General features: G+C 47.7%; 2 protein-coding genes across 4 annotated transcripts; both read left to right on the plus strand.

The window, feature by feature from the left end:
* The first annotated feature begins 833 nt into the window (after positions 1 to 833).
* On the plus strand, positions 834 to 3,292 carry LOC120666864. 2 transcript variants are annotated; one of them, XM_039946847.1, is made up of 3 exons: positions 834 to 1,309; positions 1,408 to 1,852; positions 1,951 to 3,292. In XM_039946847.1, exons 2-3 carry the CDS (start codon positions 1,442 to 1,444, stop codon positions 2,677 to 2,679), a joined length of 1,140 nt encoding a protein of 379 aa, XP_039802781.1. In that variant the 5' UTR covers positions 834 to 1,309; positions 1,408 to 1,441; the 3' UTR covers positions 2,680 to 3,292. The 2 variants fall into 2 exon arrangements, with proteins under 2 accessions (XP_039802781.1, XP_039802780.1); XM_039946846.1 differs by having other exon boundaries at positions 834 to 1,852.
* A 10,485-nt stretch (positions 3,293 to 13,777) lies between these two features.
* Positions 13,778 to 18,223, plus strand: LOC120666865 (stress-induced-phosphoprotein 1-like). Of its 2 annotated transcripts, none has more exons than XM_039946848.1 (8): positions 13,778 to 14,044; positions 15,161 to 15,254; positions 15,340 to 15,390; positions 15,946 to 16,119; positions 16,472 to 16,651; positions 16,848 to 16,967; positions 17,175 to 17,308; positions 17,870 to 18,223. In XM_039946848.1, the coding sequence occupies exons 1-8, from the start codon at positions 13,896 to 13,898 to the stop codon at positions 17,940 to 17,942; spliced, it is 975 nt and encodes a 324-aa protein (XP_039802782.1). In that variant the 5' UTR covers positions 13,778 to 13,895; the 3' UTR covers positions 17,943 to 18,223. The 2 variants fall into 2 exon arrangements, with proteins under 2 accessions (XP_039802782.1, XP_039802784.1); XM_039946850.1 differs by having other exon boundaries at positions 13,834 to 14,044; positions 14,509 to 15,254.
* Positions 18,224 to 24,043: the final 5,820 nt, after the last annotated feature.

Here is a 24,043-nt window from a genome sequence, read left to right on the forward strand (position 1 = left end):
AACTTTCCAAACTTTCCATCACATCGAAACATTAAATATAGCAAGTGACCCATGCATGGAGTACTAAATGTATGTAAATAAAAAAACTAATTGCATAGTTTTGATGTACGTTGCGAGACGAATCTTTTGAGTCTAGTTAGGTCATGGTAGGATAATATTTACTACAAACAAACGAAAAATACTACAATGTGCTACAGTGTTTTTCCAGCACTACAGTGTTTTTTCATGGGAACTAACACACAGCCTCTCTCTTTCATGGTTTTGCAGCACAGGCTTGTAAAGAAAACTTTTTTTATCTCATATGGGGCCCACTTTATAGACTAGTTGTTGGCTGAAACATTGTGAGAATAGCAATAGTTATAGCCTACCGACACAAAAACTGCTCATATGGACTACTTGGTCCATATACATTGTGGTTGCGGGTTGGTTCTTGGTTGGAACTTGATGCTGAACTGCAATCCTGTGCAATGTACGACCCTGCACCATGTGTCTGCCTGCAGCCTGCCGTTCTGGAAGACCCTGTTATCCTCCAGCAGCCTCCAGTCAGCCAGCAGTATTTTCTTCTCACACCACTCCAGCAGCAGCCTTCAGCCACCAGCCAGCCAACAGTGTTTTTCTCTCACACCATTCCAGCAGCAGCCTCCAGCACCAGCACAGCGAACAGGACCGAAGCAGCAGCCTCCAGCACCAGCACAGCGAACAGGACCGAAGATGATAAGAGTACTGTCGCCACTGCTGTAGCTTGTGGGGGACCTTCCATGAACTGTAGTAGTGCCCCCCACATTGATCCTCAGTCCCTGCAAAAGATTTTTGTTTTTGTTTTTGTTGTTTGAGAATATCCAGTTCCTGCAACTGCAAAAGATGGTAGTACTCACAACACACTCACTCACCACATGCACAGCTCTGACCAGTGACCACCCCTAAACCCTACTAAACCCTCCATCGATCTGTACTCTGTAGTCTGTTCCTCATCACAACCATTAACCGCGGTTGATTACCCTGCCGTCCATCCTCATATGGAGACCATAAGTGGCGGTTAGCTCGGACACTAATCGGTCCGTTCTTCATTGTTCCTTTCATAAATGGTAATGAGTAGTAACCATTTCCGTGCAATTGAAGGCGGCACTCGGTAGTCATTTGTGGTGGAGGGTACAAGATTGAAGGGACTGTAAGTAGCTGCTCACATGGCCAGAACAGAGGAGGAAGAAAGATGTGTGAGGCAGTGGAACAATCTTCTACTAGCCTGCACTGATGAATACTTTGTGATGAGTGATCCATCACAGTAACATCATCGCAAGAATTCTTTCAGGTTTCCTCAGAGCCTCTGCTGCTTCATTCTCCTTCCTCTGCATCTGCAGCAGCTGCCAGTGCAAATGCTTGATGACGGCGGCGGCGGCGGGGCTGCAGGGTTGTAGGAGGCTGTAGAGCGTCTTGTCGGCGGATGGGCAAGGCGGGGAGGTGGCTGAGGAACTTCTTCCTGCCGGGGAGGAAGGGGAGGAAGGGCAACGACCGGGCGGACACCGACTGCCAGTCGGTGCTGTCGGCGCCGTTGCCGACGCCGGCGGCGAGGTCGTCCGTGAGGGAGAAGAGGCGGTGGAGCTTCCGGCGGCCGGGGCCGGCGGCAGGCAAGGCCGACGCGGGCGCGTCCGGCGGCCAGGGGCCAGAGGGCCCGCTCGCGTCCTCGTCGTCGCACTGCTTCTCGGAGGCCGCGGTGCACGTCGTGGTGGTGCAGGACGACCAGCGCGCCGTCGCCGAGGTCGCGAACGCCGCCGCACCTGCGCCGGCGAGGGGCTGCGAAGATGAGGAGGCCGCGGCGGCAATCAGGATCCAGTCGGCGTACCGATCGTACCTGGTACGTTCTTGCTCGAGCTGCATTGCGCCACCATCAGTTCTTGGTCCGGGCGAGTCTCTCCGGAAGTGAACTGATTTGCGATGCCATTGCGCGCGCAGGCGAGGAAGGCTCTGTGCGCTCTGCGAGGGATGGTGAAGCTGCAGGCGATGGTGAGGGGGCAATTGGTGCGGCGGCAGGCGAACGTGACGCTCCGGCGGATGCAGGCGCTCGTCGACGCCCAGCGGCGCGCGCGCGCCGAGCGGTTGCGGCTGCTCGAGGAGGACGACGCCAGGCAGCAGCACGCGAACACCAACACCGAGCTGTACCAGAAGGTGTCGCCGACGCTGTCGGCGCTGACGGACGCGAGCGCGCGCACGCTCAGCGGCCGGTTCGACGACCCGTCCTTCAGCTCCGCGTGGGAGCCGACCCGGCGCGGGAACGCGGCGTGGCGCGCCGACCACCGCGCTTCGGCCCCGTTCGCGGCCGCGTCCCCGAACTACATGGCGAACACGACGTCGTCGCGCGCCAAGGCGCGGCGGTCGCAAAGCGCGCCGAGGCAGCGCCCCTCGTCGGCGTCCGAGTCCGCGGCGGCGGCCTCGCCGTCCCCGTCGTGCTGCGAATCGCGGCCGCCGAGCCGGGGCGGGAGCGGCGGCGCGCGGCGCAGGGCGTCGCTGGACCCGCTGGACCTGCCCCGGAGCTCCGCGGGGCGCATGGAGCGGTGCCCGTCACGGGCGGTGGCGCTGGCCCGCGCGAGCGCCGGCGCCGGCGCGTCGCTCCCCGGCAGCGAGTGCGGGTCGTCGAGCACCGTCGGTCACCGTGGCAGTGCGCAGGGGGCATGGCATGGATGACGATCTGACCAGTCCTGGCGAGTGAGGAGATTGTCTTTGAGGCTGTGTTTAGTTACCCCAACTCCTCCAAATTTTCCAAATTTTTTATCACATCGAAACATTAAATATAGCAAATGACACATGCATGGAGTACTAAATATAGGTAAATAAAAAACTAATTGCATAATTTTGATGTACGTTGCGAGACGAATTTTTTGAATCTAGTTAGCCTATGATAAAATAATATTTACCACATACAAACGAAACGTGTTACAGTGTTTTTCGCAAACACTTTTCGCATCTTTTTCAACTAAACACAGCTTGACAGTAGAAACTGACACGTCTGAGGAATGGAACCTTCGATCATGGTGTGTTTGCGTGCCGGCTTTTGTCAGTGTGCATGTTGGAGATGATTTTGTATTTTTTTTTGTTCTTGTGGTGTGGTGATTATTTGGTATTGGAGTGAGTGTGATAACGTTTTTTTTTCAGTTGTGTGGTGCTTGGAAGTCCTTTTTTTTTCGACAGACATCCAGTGCAGACTGAAACAATCAATTGTTTAGCAAGGCGCCATTGGGCGCACATGGTTTTTGGTTGACTTTATTTGAAAAGGAAAGGAAATTTGATTGGATTTTAATCAGAACTCTTGCTTTGACCAATGTTTCACATAACCATGGTAATTGGTAAGTACATATAGCAATGACATATGTATCGGCAGGGAAAAAGAATTTGCAAATACCATGGCGAGGCTAGTAAGGCGTGCAGTGGCGGACCGAGAATTTTTCTTAGAGCCTGGGCCAACTTACTGACCAATAACAAATTCATGGGCTGCAACTCCACCTAGTTTACCAATTGGGCTGGACCACTGAAGTATTTTGAGTTGGGCTGGCAGCGGCCCATTGTATTCTACTAGGTTGGAGTGCAAGGAGCTCAGGCCGGTGCCCAGACTCGCCGGGCCTTAGGCCCACCCATGAGGGCGTGTGTTATTTGTTGTTTATGACCAGATTATTTTCGCGACCGTGCCTGAGCACGTTTTTCATTAAGAAGGAAGCAGTTACAGACACAATCTTGATGCGGTCAAGCAGAGCTTGACCAACACAAGAGCACAAAGGACTAAAAATAGAGAAACACTAAAAAAATGTACACACAAACGAGAAAACACAACGACAACACGAACAACAGCAAAGCAATATGGAGAAGACAAAGGACACGACCCACTCCTCTAACCAGTACCCTACAACTGAACCTGCTAGCAAAAACCACAACGACCAGGGCGCACGACCTAAAAAAAGGTGGCAAAGCATCCACCCGAACAAACCACCACGACGGCAAAGCATCCGCCCGAAGCAACTTGAACCAACGCGACGACTGCGGCAAAGCATCCGCCAGCGAAGAGAAACCGACGACCAAGTGCGACCCAGACGATGCAGATGGAATGAAGCGAAGGCAGGCGCAGAAGTAGAAACTCTCCGAGGAGAGCAGATGACCGCCACCAGCAAGGTTTCAAGCCGGAGAGGGAGGAAAAGACGGGAGGATGACGCCTTCAAGAAGGTAAACGGCGCCCGAGGGCGTCGCCGTCATCGATCCGCAAGCGGATCCAAGGCTTTCGCCACCACCTCTTTCCAACCCAGAGCCGACGACTGACACACGGCCAGGGAAGGAGCAACGCAAAAGGCGCCGCCGACGTCCGACCGAGGAGGAGGGCATAGGGGGAGAAAGTGACGCCTTCAACAAGGTAAGCGACGCCCTCGGGCGCCGCCGTCACCGGCCCGCAAGCGAACCAAGGCTTTTGCCTTCACCCGAATCCCGACCTAGAACCGATCGGACGAGGGATAGGAGGCCAGCCGCAGGCATCCCATCCCCACAGAAACGGCGCGAGACGAGGCCTCCAAGGCGAGCGGCGACGCAGCCGCGGCCCCCCAGCCACCACGAGGCGGCGGCGCGAGAGGAGGACCGCCCCGAGCGAGCGAGCGGCGGCGGCGGCAGCAGCAGCGGCGGCGCGGCCAGGGGCCCCCGAACCCCCGAGGTGGCGGCGGCGAGGCCAGGGGCCCCCAACCACCGGAGCGGCGGCGTGGTGACGGCCCCCCGACGGCAGCGGCGGCGCGGCCAGGGGGCCCCGAACCCCTGGCGGCAGCGGCGGCCAGCAGCTAGGGCCCCTGCCCGCCCAAGGACGATCGGCCCATCCACCAGAGGCGAGATCCGGACATGAGGGGCCAGATCCGGCCCCGGCGGCCGGTGGCGGCGAAGAGCAGCGAGGAAGTAGGCCGAGGGAAGGAGAAAGGTAGGGGAGAGAGGAGAGTGCGAGGGCGCGCGCAAGGGCCGACTTCGGCGCAGCCCGCGGGCCGCCGCCGCCGCCCGGGCGGTCGCCGGCGACGGCGGCCGCCCGGGCGGCGGCGGCGGCCACCGGTGGTGGTCAGGGGGGCGGAGGGCTGGACGGCGGCGTGGGGCACCCCCGTGCCGCCTGGGAGAGGGGGGTGTCGGCTGATTCCCCTTGTTTTGCATTTATGACCAGGTTATGACCTTTTTGAAATGAACTCCTTTGATATGAAATGTTCTTTTATGATATTTGACTGGAATTTTTCAAGAACATACATTGGATTTTTTGTCCTAATATTAGTGATGCATTCTTATCGGAGTAAAACATTACGAAATACGTAAGAAAAATTAAAAAAAAGTGAGAAGAATTTTGATATTTTCATTTCCTCCTTGTCTTATCCTGTTACTTACCCAAAAAATTGGACTTATCGGTTTAAAATTTTGAATCCTGCAAGGTCCAAGATTTCGCTTTTAGCTGAAAAGTCAGGTGTTTTTTTTTCTCCTGATCTCATTTAAGCGTGTCCACGTCCATGGGCTTGTGCGAAAGTAGGAAACAGCCTATCAAAAAACATTAGATGGGCTCGGAAGCCGGCCCAGGCATTGCTAGAAGGGCTTGTGGCCACAGAGCGCGGAGACTCCTCTCGAACTCTCTCGCTCTGCTACAGTTCAAAGTGGCGAGAAAAGGCGATTTCGTCGCCACCGCCGGGGACGGCGGTCTCCTCTTCCTCCGATGGCTTCAGAGTCGTCGGGAGGGGGCGGAGACCGCTGGGCTCCGGCCGGGCGGTGCGGGTAGGTTAGGTCCTAGTAGATCTAGGTGTTGGTGTCCAGGCGGCGTCGGCGAGGCGGCGGCGACGACGGCGCATCGGAATAAGTCCTCTCGGACTTGTCCCCATCCCTTTGCTGCTTCACTCCGGTAGCAATGGTGGGTCTGTGGAGGTGGTGCTCTCGTGGTGGAGATGCTGTACAGGAGGTGATCACCGGCGTCTCGTCGTCCTGCGAAGGAGGTGAGCTCATTGGCTTTTTGTTTGGTGGATAAAGAGGATGCTTCGGGTCTAGTGGAAGCTTGGCGAGTGGAGCAGGTCCAACCTTCTCGTGACGGTTCCGGTCGTCGCCGGTGGATCTGTGTCCAAGGTCACCGGAGCTCAGGGTGCGTCCCCGGCCGATGGGCTTCCTGTGGTGGTTCCATCTCATCGTTCATGGCGAGTGTTTATTGCGGCTCTTTTCAAAGCTTCTTAGCGATGGGGTTCCGGTTGGCCATAGGTGGATGGAGATCGATTCCGGCGGCGGATGGCGAGTCTCACCGGCGGCGGAATCTTGTTCACAAAGGTTCTAGGGTCTTCGTTGTAAATGTCATGTTTTTCAGGGACATTTGTGTCAAATGTCTGGTGGATCACGTATCCTCTGTATCTGGCCATAACGTGCCTGTATGTGTACTGGTCTTTGTACCGTATCTTTTGGTTTAATATAGGTATGTTTAATCAAAAAAAGATGGGTTTGTGGCCCAGGTCCCTACAACTAACGGGCTGCTTCACTTCTCTCTGTATGAGGAACGAGATCCTCTGCAGTCGGCCTCCTTGACTGCTCTCGGCAGTAACGCAATCTGTGCCGTTCGTTGTCATCCAACGGAGCAGCTGAGCCCAGACAATCTACCTCGTTTGCACATGTTGCGGCCCAACAACACGGCCTGCTAAGCTTTGGTAGCCCCTACCGAGAGCTCCCGAAATCGCCGCCGCCGTCTTCTGCTCCAGCACCGCGCCACCACCGTCTTCTGCTCCAGCGTCGTGCCTTCGCCATCTTTTGCTCGAGCGCCACGGATGGAGAGACACACCATCGCCATCTTTTGCTCGAGCGCCGCGGATGGAGAGCCGCGCCATCGTCACCCTCTCATCCAGAGGCGCACTGTCGTCGTCTCCTCGTCCAGAGCCGCGCCGTCGTCATCCTCTCATCCAGAGCCGCGCCGTCGTCATCCCTTCATCCAGAGCTACCAATTTTGCCACCGGCGCCGGCGCTGGCCTCGTCCGCCACGCGCCAGCCTGTGCATCAGGCGGTCCCATCCCCGCTCGGAATGAAGGACTCCTCTGCCGACGCGGCGGACGACGACGACGACAGCGTGTACGCCGTCAACAACAACGGGGACGACTACGACGATGAGGACGGCCACATGTACGCCAGCCACTGCGCCCACCACCATCACTGCGGCGCAGGCAACGGCAATGGGCGCAGCAAGGGCGGGCGTGGCGAGGACAGCGCCGCCACGGCGTAGGACCTGGACGACGAGCCAGAGGCGGGCGGCGGCGGGAAGCGTGCGAGGGCGACGGCGCCGGGCGAGCCATCGGTGACGGTGCAGCAGCTGCTCTGCGGACCCGCAGCAGGCGCGGCGCTGGCAGCGCCGCCGCGCGGTGGAGGTGGAGGAGGCGCAGATCGCCCTGAGGCCCGCGCGTACCAGCTGGAGCGGCAGCGGCTCAAATGGGAGCGCTTCCGTGGCAACAAGGAGCGCGTGCGCCTGCAGAACGAGCGGCTCCTGCTCAAAGGCCGCCGCATGCTGCTCATGCTCCGCCACAAGGACATGGAACCTCTCGGCAGGGGCTGCCTCCTGTTTTTTACACTTAGCAGGCCATATTGTTGGGCCGCATAATGTGCGAAACGAAGTAGTTTCTGCTGCTCCGTTGGATGGCAGTGGACGACAGCGATGCGTGACTACCGAGAGCAGTCGTGGAGGCCGACTGCCGAGGATCTCGGTTCCCTGTATGAATGTTGCCTGTTGGGGTCCATTCGGCGAAAAGAGAAGACAATAGTAGCAGCACAAGGATGAAGATGATGGCAAGCTATTGAAAACTAGGTGAAGAACGCGCTCCACTGCGTTGGAAGAAAACATGGAAGGAAACTGAAAAGGAAAAAAATTGAGCAAAAAAATGGAAAATTATGAGAGAGAAAGGAAACACGTCACCGCACGGCGGTGGACACCACCGGGCGTTCCCGCGCGCCCGCGCCTATGTTTGGATGTCGCCTCCGTCCGTCTCGCTCCCGCCACCGTTTGCGCTGAGGCCGTGACACCAGTGTCGCCGCCGACGCCATCGCTTCGACACCAGCATTCGGATCCGCCGCCCCTCCATGCCGTCACCCGGATCTGCCGGCCGCTGCACCGCCTCGACGCCGCCGCTCGGATCCGCCGCTCGCCGATCCACCTCGACGCCGCTGGACCGGATCCGCCGCCCATTGCTTTGTTTCGACGTCGTCGGCCGAGATCCGCAATCTGCGCCCTCCACGGCGGGTGGAGGGCGGCGTGCTGAGGCGGCATGGGGAGGGACGGTGGCAGCGTCCAGGAGGGGGAGGGGCGGCGACGGCGTGGAGACGGCAAAGGGGAGGGATGGAGGGCAGTGACTGCCGGGAGGGGCGGGATGGAGGCCGGGGAGGAAGGGGGCACATTGCGATGGGGAGGGTAGAGAGGGCGGGTCTTTTTGCAAAAAAAATATGGACGGCGGGTTCGAATAATAAAACTTGAAGGGTCTATTTGCGAAAAAACTAAGAAACGGCGTGGATCAATCTCGCGCGACAGATCGGACGGCCAGCGTTGCGCTACCTTTCTACGGGGACACGTGTCGCTCCGTGAGCAATCGGGTGCACCCAGGCCTCCCCCTCCATGGTGTATAGTATATAACATATATTGTTTTTAGTACGAAAACGATAAAATATGATGGGGCATTTTTTCATATTGTGCAAGTTTTATGTTTTACTACCTTTGATTCAAAATAGAGTTTATTTTGGATTTACTCTAAGTTAAATTTATCTCGCAATAACTATAAGTTTATATAAAGGGCGTGGCTAACGTACGGCCGGCCGTAAATTAGGCCGGCTGTACGGCCTATCTCTTTTTGGAAATAAACGGAGTCATAGGCCCACGCCTTTCCTCATTTGGTAAAATAACCGGCGGACTGTTCAAGACTAATTTTTGCACCAAAACTAGTCACACAACCGCAAAACATTTTTACTATCTTGATACCAATAATTCAACTCAACAATTGTAATTAAAAGCAACTTTAGAAATCTCATAGGAAAATCTAAGAAAAATGGTAAGCAAGAAAATCTAAGAAAAATGGTAAACAAATTAGAGCATATACAAAAGCATTGTACTCATCTAAATTCTAAACATTCGGAGTTTCAAAGCTACAATCATATTGGTCATAATTGCCTCCATAGTGGTACGGCTATAGCAGCAAGAATGTCTTGCAGTTGTGATCCTCCTGCTAGCAGGATCACAACCTGATAGCCTCCAAACCTTGTTCCTCCCGATGGTTGTTGTCATAAAAAAAATCACCAATTGCAGCCTCTTCACTGCAACAATCACCAACCAAAAATAGATGGTAACGTCAACAACAATAATAGAATCACACGGTCCTCGTTCATCTTGATAGAAACCAAATCGACCAAATCAAGTGGCGCAACATTGCTAAAGGTAGTTCGGGCTGCTGCTCCCGACGATGCAGAGGGTGTGCTTCCCCACATTCCACCTGCACGTAGACACCCAAACACCACTATATCACCTAGTCATAGAAAAAGACTTCCACGGAGCAAACCCATCAAAGTTACCAAATAACTCCCCAAAAATTTATCTCCATGTGCGTGTGTACAAACCAACAAGTAGGAGCACGAAGCAACAGCATATATAACCGAGCCCGAGGGGCGAACGACAGCCGATGAGGGGGTGGCAGCTGAATGACGACTTGAAGAGGATGTAGCGTAGGTTGTTATCATCGTAGAAGTCGTAATCCACAGCCCTGTCCGTCTTGGCGAGATACTTCTTGACCTTGCCTATTAGAATTGCTCATAGTTTAAATATATAAAAGATTGGCATGCATACACTAAAGTAGGTTATCCTACTTGCATGACCAAAACTGCCTAGTAACTCATATAAGAATTGCTTATAAATTAGATGCAAAATGCTTGGTAGACATACAGTAAATTGTCTAGATTCTAAACTGGACCGCCCCAATTGCATATTGTTCAAGACCCATGAAAACATAGAACTGAACAAAAATGCACCTTTGATGCCCTGAAAGCATTAGCAAAAAAGTTACATATTTGATGCCCTGAAAACAAAAATGCACCTTTAGACCACCCCAGCTAAGAAATCTTAGGGAAAAAAAAGGTAGAACTATTATATTTTGAACATTGACAATGCAAGCATCAGCTATTAAGAAATGCATTTATGAAAAGAAAGCATACCAGCCAGCCGTAATTACAACCACACCTCCTTCCTTATCTGCTCACGTTATGTTATTTCTACTTCACTAATACTACCATTCAACTCGACGGTTACATGAAACAACTTTTTGAGACTAATTAAGTAAATTTATGAAGAAATCTAACAAAAACTAAAACATATACAACGGGAATTTTCACCCATCTAAACATTCATACATAAATCTTCAGACCTCATTCTTTAGCACCAAAAACATATGGAGTGGAGCCATCATCAAATTTGTGTAAGCCTGCTATGGTACCAAAACAAGGAATTGAATCAATATTAATATACCAACAAATTGCCTAAATTGATGAGGACAGCTAACCAGCAAAACAAGGAATTGAATCAGTATTGATAACCAGCAAAATCGCCTAAATTGATGATAGCTAACTAGCAATAAAAAGAATTGAATCAATATTGATAAGCAGCAAATCACCCAATTCAAGCCTTGTGTGAGCATGTTCATGCCTATTTGTACAACTAACCATCAAACCAGACACAAACAATAAACTGGGGGGAAATGCTTATCGGGAACCATATTATTGCCCATCTATAATAATATTATTGCCTAATTCCTACATATAAATTGCTTAAATGCTTATCTAGTGTTGATATTTTTGTTGTTATGTATGGGAAAAATGCTTATTAGGAACCATATTATTGCCCATCTATAATAATATCGTTGCATAATTCCTACTTATAAATGCTTATAAGTTCTACCAAGATGCTAATGAACTTAGCATAAGTTGCATGCGATGCTTATGTACTAATAATCAGCAAAAACCAAAAACTTTTCTAAATTGCTTCATGTGAACATTTTAGATGTTAGTCGGATAGTATTAAAATGCATATTGAAATTTATTAAAACCATGGTTTAATTTGAGAGCAGCAAAATATGTTTGCTGTTGGTATTCAGAATAATATGGGAAGAACAACTATTCTAATATTCAATACATTCAAACAATTGGATTATAATGGCTTTTGAGAATAGTGAATTCTGTAAATTCCACATATGAGCATTGTTACTAATTACACAGCAGCTAGAACTAGCCAATCGAAAATGTCTCTCACATAACAAAAAGGGAACAGGTACTGAGATCATGCATATATTAAAATTGTGTAGAGCATCTATCACTAAATTTTTTTTATAAATGATATAAATATGAAAAAAGTAGTTCTAGATAATCTGTACACTAAATCAATAAAGTAACTTGCAGTCTAGAAAATCAGTAACTTGTAGTCTAGAAAATCACCGATTGAACCACAAAATAATAGCATTGCATAATGACAATAGTAGTACTGCCTTATTGAAATGATGATTATTTCCTAATCATGGTGCATTACAGCATGTTTTGGAAAGAAAACATAGACAATAATATACCTCAAGTTTTGCAAATGTGTGACCTTTGTACGCATCCAGCTAGATGTAATTGTTAATTTATCTCATCTTCCATAATAAAATAGGATGTTGTCTAACTCAAGAAATAGATTTGTCCTCATAGAAATCAGGGGTTCACCTAACTGAAGAAAGAACTACCTACTAAAAAAGCAATTATATACCTAAATGGAGTAGTAGCTTTGCATAGTAGAAATTGAACTTTACCTCAACATGTTTGACTATGTATATGTGTAATAAAAGTTGTCCTTCCCAGCATACCTGCACAAATTAAAATTGATTCAATAAGCAAAATAAAAAATCCTGAAAATACAGGAAATACTCAAATCAAAACACCACAAACGCTATACTTGTTGAATTAATTGCTTGTTGACTTAGTATAAGTTGCTTACAAATAAAATTCGTAGGTTCACCTCAGTGACCTCGGGTGTTATGAGAACAACCCTTTGCCTAATGCAGAATAGAGCCTTTGATCCTAACTGAGATAGTAATTTGCCTAATCAATGTCAGACTATTGCCTATGTACAACAATAATATTGCTTGAAATCCAAGTGTTCAACTAATCACCAGGCTTTTGAATTCTGGTTTAATATCATAAGCAACGTGTCATAAGCATTTTGATTAGTGTTCAGTAGATACTTAAATGATATCAGTGGAGCATCTCATAAGTATAATATCCTCTGTTCTAATGTGTTATTCTATCTGAACACAAAAATGCTAATCAAATATGATAATGCTAACCTGGTGCCATGATTCCAACCTAAATCATTGTCAAAACCAGAGAAAGGACAATGACTGAAAGAGTTATCTATGCTATAATTTACACTAATTGAATAGGCAAGTTGTCCTATTATCTTACTACACAAATGTTCAAAGCAAAATGAAACCAATTCACAAAACTAAATACAAGCTTGTAGGCTAGCATAATAAGACTTCCACATATCCGGTTTACAGACGATCCAAGCAAAGCATTAAGCATTTGTTACTCAAATGGGTCACTGACCACAAGGAAGGCAAAGTTTGTGTCAGCAGGCTCAATCTACACCTGGTACACATCCTCCTTCACCATCTCCTGGCGGCCACCATTACCTCCTTGCTTAAAGCTTCTCCTGGATGCAACATATATAGGGACAAACGATGATGCCTATAAGCAACACTTTGAACAAGCCAGATATGCATTTTCTCGAACAGGTTCTGGGCAGACAATAGAAGGGGGACGCACATCCACCATGCCGAGGCTGAGGGAAAGGAGGGAGGTGTAGGCCTCCACGTAGATCTTGGAGCAGCTGCTCACATCCTCGTGGTCGGCCATCCGGCCAAAATCCCCCGAATCCTAACCCCCAGTCTCAAATCTCTTATCAAACCCTAACCCAGACATGCCTCAATTTGAGATGCGAAGGAAGGAGAGATAGCTAGGCTACGGCAGTGGAGGCTACAGTGCCCAACAACATGATGCGCCCTACCGCGAGCTGCTGCCCTCGTCCGCCCCTCCCTATAGCACGTTGCCCGCTGCCGTAGGGCTAGGAGGAGGGTGGGGCACCGTAGTAGGGCAGCACAGAGGAGGAGGAGGAGGAGGAGGGGGAGGAGAACCTGTGTCGCCGGCCGTCTGCCACGATTACGCTGGAGCTTGACGAACGAATCGAAGGATCGGGAGAGAGCGGCTCAAGGAAATGGAGATGGCAGCTTATCTGCGTGTGTGTGAATGAGGGGTGAAGAGAAAGATGCCTGACCGAAAAGGATAAGGCCGTGCGTGATGCCTGTGAGTGTTCGATCAACGATGGATGACGGATAGAGCCAGCCGTTTTAGGGGAAAAATACGACCGGCTTGAATACAGTCATTACCTTATATAAAAATATTATAACATCTAATAATAAATATACTACCAAACGTATTTTATGGCTGATTCAACTAGACCAGTTCGATGTCGTAGCTGCTAGTGTATTTAGCTATAAATTTGCTCAAGTTATAGAAATTCGACTTCGAATGGAAACTAAAGTAAACTATTATTTTGTAAGCTGAGAAGCTACTACAATTTCAGAAATATACTTGAAAACGATAATACATCCAGTATGGTGTACTGTACGCTCGTACACGTACAGCGGCCATACGTACACTGTCATGTCACGTGCTTGCTTCCATAATCCATGCCCGAGCAAACACACTGCGAAATACGTCTGGAAATTAGAGAGAGAGAAAAAAACGAGAAGAAGAAGAAGAGGAGAGAGAGGCGAGACGAGCTCGCGGGCCCAAAACCCTAACCCGCGGACTCCTTGGCGGCGGCGGCGATGGCGGGAGGCGGCGGAGAAGGCGTTTCGCCGTCGGCGGCGCTCAAGGACCAGGGGAACGAGCAGTTCAAGTCGGGGAACTACCTCAAGGCCGCCGCGCTCTACACGCAGGCCATCAAGCTCGACCCCGACAACGCCACCCTCTACAGGTTTCCGCTCCCCTTCCTCCACCGCTTCCCCGAACCTGCCTGTCGTGCGGGTGCTCTAGCTACACGCGCGGCCGATCTCGGCCCTGCGTTCGGGTCATGTATCGGGGTGCTGTTACATGGTCTGGTGTGGCGTGGTCCGATTCGCGTGGGGCGACGAACAGATTGCGCCCAGCGGCGTGACTGATCGGAGTAAGGTGCGAGTGTTGGACTGTGGCGGCCATTGGGGATTGGGGGCTGACAACCTCTGGGAGTGATCTGTCGCGATACTGGGGATGATTTGCAGGCTTGCTTCAGGCTGTTGAAATGCAAATTAAGTTGCTCAACTTACTTGGCTACGCCCTTTCCTTTGATTGCTGAATGGATTGGAAGTTAGGTTCTGGGAGTAAGATTCTGAATCTAGTCATATTCTTCTGAGGTAACATCCTGAGTCTGATGCTGTGGTGTTACTTGCTGATGGCATCTAGCGAGCGCCTGCAATACTGCAGCGGAAACATCCGATCATGTAACTGCAGGACCGAATGAGCCAGTTTCTGGGATGGACTTTTGTCGTTCCTATACAGATAAGTTCCATTCGTCGCACACGATTGATAAGTAGCTGGCTCGAGAAGCATTACTTTTGGGTGTAGATACAATTAGCATTCCCTAACAGGAAAGGAAAAAAATGCTTCATGTTTCCAAATGAATTTGTCCTTTCTTTTCATATGCTGGCATATATCTGTGCACCCATAATAAATTAAAGATGTGATAAAAACTGCCGACTCTTCCCTTGTTTATGATATTTTAAATGTAACGCCAACTGAGCAGAAAACTTCTGAATAAGCATCGAAAGAGTCCTTCCTTTGTATGTCCAGTTCATTTATGGTATGGGTCTGTGCACATAACTCTCTTGTTACTCTAAACCGAAAACCTGTTACAGCATCCATTTTTTGAAATGGAGATGTATATGAGTTAAGGAATCCATATACAGGGCTAGGAAATTTAGACAGACTCGCTTTCTTGTAACTGACTATGCCAGCAACAACTTTTGTGGAAATTATTTATGCCATACTTCTTTTGTCGTGCTGTACTAGCTCTTCAAGAGTTCTAATTTATGTTTTTCATTTTAATTCCTTTCAGCAACCGAGCTGCAGCCTTTCTGCAGCTGGTTAAGCTTAGTAAAGCACTTGCTGATGCTGAGACAACAGTCAAGCTGAAGCCAGAGTGGGAGAAGGTGTGTTACTGTCAGAGTGCCCTCTAATTTACATTTTGTTTACTTGACTGTATGATTTCACAGCCTGTCCTCTTTTGTAATATAGGGTCATTTCAGGAAAGGTTGTGTCTTGGAGGCCATGGAGCGCTATGAAGAGGTGAGACTAAAAGGAAAATCCCATGTTAGTTTCACTCGATGTGGGGAGATGATGCAATCTCTTTTTTACCCTTTACTTTCATAAACTTTGACCAAGTCTTCCATGGCCTAGCAAATCCAGAAATAAAGTTTGAATAGTTCGCATAGTGATGTTTCTTGTAACTAAAACAATAATTGGATGAACTGAAGTACTCAAATAATAAAGAAAATTCAAAATTGCCTCGGTTAGATTTACTCGTTTACATTGTACACATTGTACCCCCCGAAAAAAAAAACTTGTTCTTGTATCTGACCAATACATTATCTTCTGTCCATGCCTAATTTGGGCTTTTGTTGTAACTGAACCATTGCCTTCCTTCTTTGCTGCTATTTTCCTCTTCCCAAATATATTTCTGGAATTTCTGGCTAAATTGCTTAAATGAGGCCTCGTGCTCTCCTAAGTTACAGCATAAATTTGTATCATTTGCAATATCTATGGCAGCCAGTTCTTTGATGTTTTTTCCCCCATGAAATGGAGATTTTAGCTGATTTTTAGTCTATCTTTTCCATGGTGTAGGCAATATATGCTTTTCAGACAGCTTTGCAGCACAATCCACAAAATACAGAAGTCTCGAGAAAAATCAAGAGGCTTTCTCAGTTACCAAGGGAAAAGAAGCGTGCCCTTGATGCTGAGAGCATGCGTTCCAATGTTGACATTGGGAAGAACTTAGATTCTCTGAAAACAGAGTTGGTGAGTTTTATTGTTAATGACTTGTGAGTGTAAGATCCCCCCCAAATGTTCTATGCTCAATACTACTGTATGTAAAATTGCCTTGAGAAGAAGTCAACAAGATATAACCAGCAAGCCGATCCATGGTGTTTCAAATTTTCATATGTTACTGATTTTTCTGTTGTCATGTCAATATAGATAAACCTTAATCTTGTTTTTCTGCAACTGTATCCAGATGCAATTTGTGTACTATATTCATGAAGTTATTTATGTTACCAGTTTGAGTGTTGCAGAAATGACAGAAAAAAGAGACTGTTTTAGACAAGGCATCTTCCATCATTTATGTGTTAATATCCGTATATTTTCTTTTCAGGCTGCAAAGTATGGAGATGCAGAAACAGGGCAGAGTATCTTTTCGTTTGTTGTTAATGTGATAGAATTAGCAATAAAGGATTGGCATGACACTGGAAAAGTTGATCCAAGGGTCAATTTTCTTCTCGATGAGCAGAAGACTAACACTAAAAAATATCTCCCAGTGGTTAACATTGACAAGGTACTATGCAGCTACAGAACACTTCATTTGCAACTTAACATAAACTTCTGCATTGTACAAGCACATGTATGATCTTGAAATTTACTTAGGTTCTGTCGGATTCTAGTTTTGTATTTCTTGAATGTTCTGCTAGTAGTTCCACTCTAAATTTATAACCACCTCTATAACAAACCCTTATGCTTGTGTATTTCCCTAGGCCTTTGAGTCACCCCAAACTCACGGTGAATGCTTCACATTTTTGCGGCAATATGCGGAGGATTCTTTTGCGAAGGCTGCTTGTATGGTGGCAGCTAAGAGCATCATCTCCTACCCACAGGTCCAGTTCACACTCTACTGCTCTTTTACATGTTGGTATGAGTTATGTGGTTTCATAATTAACTGCTGTTTCCTTGGCACTGGCAGTTATTTTTCTTGGCAAGATAGTGTTTAGCATTGTCAGTATTGATACTGTACATTGCATTGTGTCGTGTGTACCAGAGTGAAAGCGGAAGACTAATATGATCTATTATATATTCATATGCAGGTCTGGAAAGGGCAAGGATCCAGAAAATGGAAGCTTGAACAGAGTGATGGGTTCTTTGTACAATTTGAATCACCAGCTCTAAGGAAGATATGGTTTGTGCCCAGCGCAAAAGAAAAGGGTCAAACATTGTGCAGGTAATTCTCTCTTTCTGGGATATTCTACATTTTTCGTTTCCCGGCAGTTTGGAAGTAGTCAATTTATAATTAGTTTGACCTCCCAAAACATTGCTGAGGGAGGGCTGGGATTAGGCTAACCACAACTAGTAATAGCTCTCTGAGTTCAGATGACCACGTCCACCAGAACATGAACAATAGTTCGTTTGTTGATGGTAGCATATCACGGGCGAATTGTGCCTGCAACCGTGACTGGAGAACAGAAACGACAAGCCTGGCACATACACCTGCCACCACTTTTGCTGAGATGTTTGCGGTATCCATTACCCTGTGAGGCGCCCCACTTTCTGTGACCCTTGGATGCACCCGTTGCACCGCCGTGTACTTTACAGTTTGTACACGCGCCCTCCGTTCATGCGTTCCGTTTTGCTTTCCTGCTTTCCTAACCTGTTGGATAGGCAGTGTAGCATTGCCATCAAAGTTCCTCCCTCTCTCCCCTGCTCTTTATGGCAGTCACAAGGTTTAGGACACTGGTGTGTACTGACGCTGTACGGTGCTTGTCTCCCTTTATTGCGCGTGCAGGAGCCCTGAGACCTTGGACATCGGCATCCATGAGGTCCTCCCCCGGATATTCAAGGAAGCAGCAGCGGCTTGATCGCGAGGCAAATGAACAATGCTGAACGCTTGATCGGCACCCGGCCCGGTTTTCGGCTGAAATACTGGGGTGTTTGGCGAGAAGCGGGTGCCAAGCTCTGTAGCCAGTGGAATCGATCTACCTAACCTAAGAGGGTTTTCTGTACGCCGAGGGACTTGGAAATTTTGCTGCAGTCTGTGGTTCTCGCTGTGTTGTATTTCAAGTGTGTGCAAAATGCCTGCGGCTGTGCAATTTCATAATTTGTTATAAATTTTCCATTCATTGAGTGGGGCCATTTTATATGTCTCTTTGTTTCTGCCACGAAGCACTCCTTTTTTTCTTCTTCTGTGTATCCTTCAGAGAAATGGCTGCTGGTGGTGGATGCCCTGGTGAAATGGCAAGCCGACGCATCTGCCATCAGGAGGATGATGAGTTGACAGAAAGCGGGAGGAACAGCTACATACCTAGGCGGATTGGGGCCATGAGCAGTGGCCAGTCCGTGATACAGGTACCGTGATCTCTTCCGTGCACGGCGCAATAGCTCTCTTTTTTTTTCTTTTTCTTTTGATGATGTGCATCGCGCTATAGCTTGCTCATCGGACGGTGCAGTACTGCAGTGACCCTCGGCCCACGACCACTCTACAATCCTAGTCCCAGGCCCGTGATCGTGATGAGCAGCACATCCTAGGATCTAGAGATTCTAGAAGAGGCAGGGCCGGGCGGCCTCACGTCTCCATCGGCTGGGTTCGTTGCTCCGTCGTCGTTGAGGCCGGCGCCGGCAGCGGGCGCGGGGGGAGCACGTGAGCAGCCGGCCGGCCATCTGTCCGTGCCGTGCCAGTAGACAGCAGCACGCAGTAGATGGTGTGGATACCATTAATGGCGCGTGGCAGGCGGCCGGCCTCAACGACGATGCGGCGGCGAGGGGCGCGGCCGGGGAGCTTTCGCCGCAGTAATGGCGGAGATGGCTCACTTGTGCCGTTGCCATTGCACCTGCAGGAGTGGCGGCAGGCTCTCTTAGCTTGCTCGGTCCTCCTCCCTTTTTCCTTGTAGGCAAGTAGCCGTGGAGGAGGAGACACCCCCAAGTAAACTGACACGTCACTGGCTGCATGACAGCTTCTGTGCGGTAGCTGCTGTTGGTCCGGTCCATGAATCTCGGGCCTTTTGCCCTCCACGCTAGCTGTTCCTTGCACTGCATGCATAATAATGCACGCGTTCGCACGGATCGAGTTGCCTTGCCACGTTAACGTACCGGCCGCGCGCGGCCGTCGTGCACCACCCACCGCCCCGGCCGTGCGAGGACGGGCCGGCACGGCCGCATGATGCACGCACGCACGAGACCCGGATTAGCGTCGCCGCATGCATGCCTTTGAGGACCTTCCATTCGTTCCACGGGATGGCAGACGGCATGCACACAGCTGAAACAAAGAGGGGAAAAAATCACACGAAAAACAAACAAATATGATGATACTAACTACTCCCTTTGTTCTAAGTTACAATTCATTTGACTTTTTTAATCCTAAATTTGACCACTCATCTTACTTCAACATTTATGCAAAATATCACTTTTTTGTTGTGTCTTGCTTTATTAAAAAAAGTTCTCCAAGAATGGTTTAAGTTTCACAATAATGTTTGCACATTTTTTTTAAATAAGACAAGTGATCAAACTTGGATTTAAAAAATCAAATAAATCATAATTTGGAATCGAGGAAGTAATTAGTAAGTTGCTTCGGAAAGAATAAGAAGAGAAGAGAAGTGTCACAGCCCGTGGGCCGTTTAGGCCGGACCGAATACACGATACTGTAGCAGCGGCACAGTACTTCCCAGATAGTTCCATAACGGAAACGGAACGAGAGACAGACCAGCTTAAAAACGTGAGCCTGGGAAGCTAGTAACTCCGGTTCGAACCTTTTGCGCGAAACGAGGACGAAAGCGCAAAAGAGTTATTTAGCAGGTGTGGTTTATTCAAAGTGTAGAGTAGATCTTAGCCGTTATCCTGGGCCGAGTCGTTACAGGGGTATCAGAGCCATACTCTCGCGGTTTCACACCACGTACGGGCAGAAGTGCGCGTACATGAGCACGTTGTGTGCGCGTGGGAACACAGATGCCACCAGCATGTGGACGGACACACATGGGCTGCTGGCAGTGAACCCACGGACGTGGCACATGGGATCGTTAGCACTAGACGTATGGGACGTGGTCTAAGAGAGGAGATCCTGCTCCTTTGTCCCATATGGGTAAGCTGGATCGATGTCTCGACGAGGACATCGAGTCCTCAACGGGGGTGATTATCACAGCCCGTGGGCCGTTTGGGCCGGACCGAATACGCGACACTGTAGCAAAAAGCTACTGCAGCGTCACGGGTACAGTAGCAGCGGCACAGTACTTCCCAGTTAGCCCCATACTGGAAACGGAACGAGAGACAGACCATCTTAAAAACGTGAGCCTGGGAAGCTAGTAACTCTGGTTCGAACCTTTTGCGCGAAGCGAGGACGAAAGCGCAAGAGAGTTATTTAGCAGGTGTGGTTTACTCAAAGTGTAGAATAGATCTTAACCGTTATCCCGGAACGGGTCTTTAAAAAAGCCACCAGATGCTGCTAATTAATAACAATTGTTTACTGTGTTCTCCTCCTCATCTGGCAGCAGCAGCAGTGGGTGCTGGCAGCCACCGTTTATTGTGGGACCCAAAAAGCGCCACCGTCCAGGGACATTTGGTGGTACGGTGAATCCCTGCCGGTCGTTACCAATTATCCCGTTTGTCGAACAAAGCCAGGGCAAAAGGCAAGTGCAAGAAAGAGGCACAACGATGCATCCAGCTTTCATCCAGTCCTCGGTCAAAGGCTTGAGAAGCTACGGAGTCGGCTGCTAGAGACCCATCCGTCCGTCCGTCCATGGACCTCGACGGACCTTCTCTTTTCTTGGCTTCCGTGAAGAACATGCATGCGCGGTCAAAGCGGACGGTTAAAAAATGAAAATAAAGCAGGGACGGTTAAAAAGGAGTACTTACCCTCTTCATGCCTCTAGGTGATCTAGAAACACACTGATTTTTATTTTCACCATAAGGAACCTAACCAAATGAGCTACGATGAATCTGCAGCTCAATCCACTTTTCCGTTTAGCCATTTCTTGAGATAGTTAGTTTGTTCATTGCTGCCTACCATGCAGATGTTCAGCGTAAAAAAACAGGCTTCAGACAAGCTGTGACGAAATACACATGTATTTATTACACCCAAGGGTGCAGATCAAGATGCAGCAGGGACAATTAAACATGCAAGAGCAATGGAGCATGCGGTAGATCTGAGCATGCATGAGCCAGCTGAGTTGACATTTCATTTCCTATAGCTTGCATTGCGAGCTGTGAAGAAGCTTGGATTGGATCCAACTAACAAGAACACTGCATATATACTATAGCCATGTTTAGTTTGCGAATTTTTTTGAGTTTTGGTACTGTAGCACTTTCACTGTTATTTGGCAATTAATGTCCAACCACGAACTAATTAGGTTTAAAAAATTTCTCTCGTCATTTAGTTAGTTATTTTTTTCACCATATTTAATGTTTCATGCATGTGTCTGAAAATTCGATACGATGGATACTATAGAAAAAATTTTAGGAACTAAGAGCAGTAGCGAGTAGAGAGGTCAAGTATGTATGGGTGTCGCTTTCTTCTGCATGCATGTATATATCTTTTGTTATCATGAGATGAGATGCATCTAGTTTTGTTTTATTAATAATGGGCGTCTGCGTGCGCATTGGATTCCGCTGCGAGCCTGCGACGCCATGTGAGGCTGAGCCCGGTCCCTGTCGGATTTCGTTTCGTATCATCATGCACGTATACGCACCCCATGGTCGATACTCCATTTATTTGCCTTTTTTTTACATATAGTAAATCATGTTATAAAGCTGGCTCGGCAGATCTTGAGTCTAACGATAGATAATTCAATTAATATATTATTCAGTGTTTTTGACTGATAGAAAATTTATCGGTTTATACGCAATAGTATATATATAACCAAGAAATGTTCGGAGTGTAAATAAAAGACCAACATATAGAGATATATAATAATTCAGTCAAAACATAGAACATTCTTACCATTTTATTTATTTAATCGTAAAAAGATTAAAGAAAAAGGTGGTATATTAGTTTCACAAAAAATATTCAAGTACAACAGCTAGTACAATAGATGGCTTCGCTAACATTGTGCATTGCGGTTCGGTGCGAGCGAAAGCGTTTTTTGAACCTGCGCTTTCGTATGAAGATGACGCATCAAGCGCTGGAGGTTAGCATGTTCCTGGTTAAACACCGGGTCATTTTCCAGGACGTTCTCTTTTCAGGGCAATTTCCCAGGGCGACAGCGACTTAACCACCCTTCCTGTAAACTACAGGTCAGTTGCCCAGAAAATAACCGGTCGAGAAACTACAAATATTCAATTTGTTTTTTTAAAAGAAACTGCTTTTTTTTGGAAAAAAAACCAACGGCATGATCAGGTTGCGTGTCAAAAGCAAGAAAGGGATACTGTGCGTGCAGCTTGATTTGCATTTGCCAATTGCCACTGATCTGATCCTCTCCATCAGTCTATCTTGTGCTCTTTCTACACACATTTTTAAGTGGAAAGTCATGTCACAAGGTGCCAAAGAAAGGCTAGCTGCATCCAGCGACTGGCCCTTTGTGGCTGTGTTCATGCATGATTTTTTTTTTGTTTCAGATGCCTGTACACAGTGTAGGCCACTACTATAATATAGTGCAATTGTGATTTGGTGGATGTCATGTTTTAAAATAGTTCAACTTGTGGTTTTGGTGATTGCACGGGAAAAACAGATAGGGCTTTCCTATATCATGAGCCCTGCCCTATGCACCCCTAGCTACTAGCTAGTATAAAAAAATAGTGGTTAGGATTTTGGCTTATCATGCATTTAAATAATATATACATGTTAATTTTATATGTAACAAACTCAGTGCTAGTGGAACTGGCTGAATGGGGTATATGCTGCCTTTTGGTTGGTGATTTCAAACTACAGAGATATAAATAAAAGTGACAACATACTGTCATTAATTAGTAGTAATCCTTTGGCTAAAACTCCGGTTTTAAAGTAGGCTTTGTATTAGTTTCTACAAAAAAAGATTAACTGGTGTATAGTCCACCTTACCTCAAATATAAGTTTATTACGATATTGATTTGGTCTCTTTTTTTGAAAGAAATATCGATTTGGTCTCTGATATGTCGCCTTGACAAACAAAGCCTATAAGCATGTATCAATCTGAAAAGTTATATTGAAAGTCATTTTTTATGAATTTGGTAACAGAAGGTCTCTGTTGCCCAGCTGTATAGTATTTTTAGATATTAAGGTTAAAACTATAAATGTTTAACCAACAGTGATCCTAACTGAACTTATGTTTGCTACTAGTATCACAATCACACTAAGTGGTAAGAAAAATCCTGTTAGGCTGCTAATGAACTTTTTATATTTCAAAACAAGTAGTGATAGGGTAGGTCGGCTAACTTTTCACTTTGGCCGTGTTTGGTTCCCAAAATCAAAATTCCAAATTTTTTTTCCGCCACCTGCATGGAGATTTAAATCTAGACGAAATAAAAAACGCATTGCGACTGCTGCCTGTAAATCGCGAGACGAATCTAATGAACCTAATTAGGCTGTAATCAGACGCTAAATTGCTACAGTAATGCTACAGTAAACAACCTCTAATGACGGATTAATTAGGCCCGTTACATCCGTCTCGCGATTTACAGACGAGTTCTGTAATTATTTTTGTAATTAGTCTATGTTTAATACTTCAAATATACAAAGATGCCTTTTCAAAATTTTTACAGGCTGCAACCAAACACGGCCTTTGCCATCTCTAGCATCTAAAACTAGGGCTGCTGCTCTGAAGTTCATACTCATATGATTAGCAATACAATCATGCTTCTTTGTACATAGCACAATATCTCGTTAGTATATTCACACACTAATGACCTTCTTTTTGTTCTCACATCAACCAGATGCAAATACAAAGGAAAAAAAAGATCAATTTGACCACACCATGTGGGGCCCACACAACCCCTCTCACTCCTCCCTTCTCTCTCCTCACTCATCAGTCTTCTTCAGTCAGAGCCATCACGACATCGC

The sequence above is a fragment of the Panicum virgatum genome, chromosome 3N, assembly GCF_016808335.1.
Source record: "Panicum virgatum strain AP13 chromosome 3N, P.virgatum_v5, whole genome shotgun sequence".
In the NCBI taxonomy this organism is placed as follows: Eukaryota; Viridiplantae; Streptophyta; class Magnoliopsida; order Poales; family Poaceae; genus Panicum; species Panicum virgatum.

Bases quoted from the DNA above. Each gene is read 5' to 3' on its own strand.
- LOC120666864 (XM_039946846.1), top strand. From the start codon at position 1,442: ATGGGCAAGGCGGGGAGGTGGCTGAGGAACTTCTTCCTGCCGGGGAGG. The intron at 1,853-1,950 runs GTACGTTCTTGC...TTGCGCGCGCAG, and splicing joins CGGCGTACCGATCGTACCTG to GCGAGGAAGGCTCTGTGCGC.
- LOC120666865 (XM_039946848.1), top strand. From the start codon at position 13,896: ATGGCGGGAGGCGGCGGAGAAGGCGTTTCGCCGTCGGCGGCGCTCAAG. The intron at 15,255-15,339 runs GTGTGTTACTGT...TTTGTAATATAG, and splicing joins TGAAGCCAGAGTGGGAGAAG to GGTCATTTCAGGAAAGGTTG. The intron at 16,120-16,471 runs GTGAGTTTTATT...TTTTCTTTTCAG, and splicing joins ATTCTCTGAAAACAGAGTTG to GCTGCAAAGTATGGAGATGC.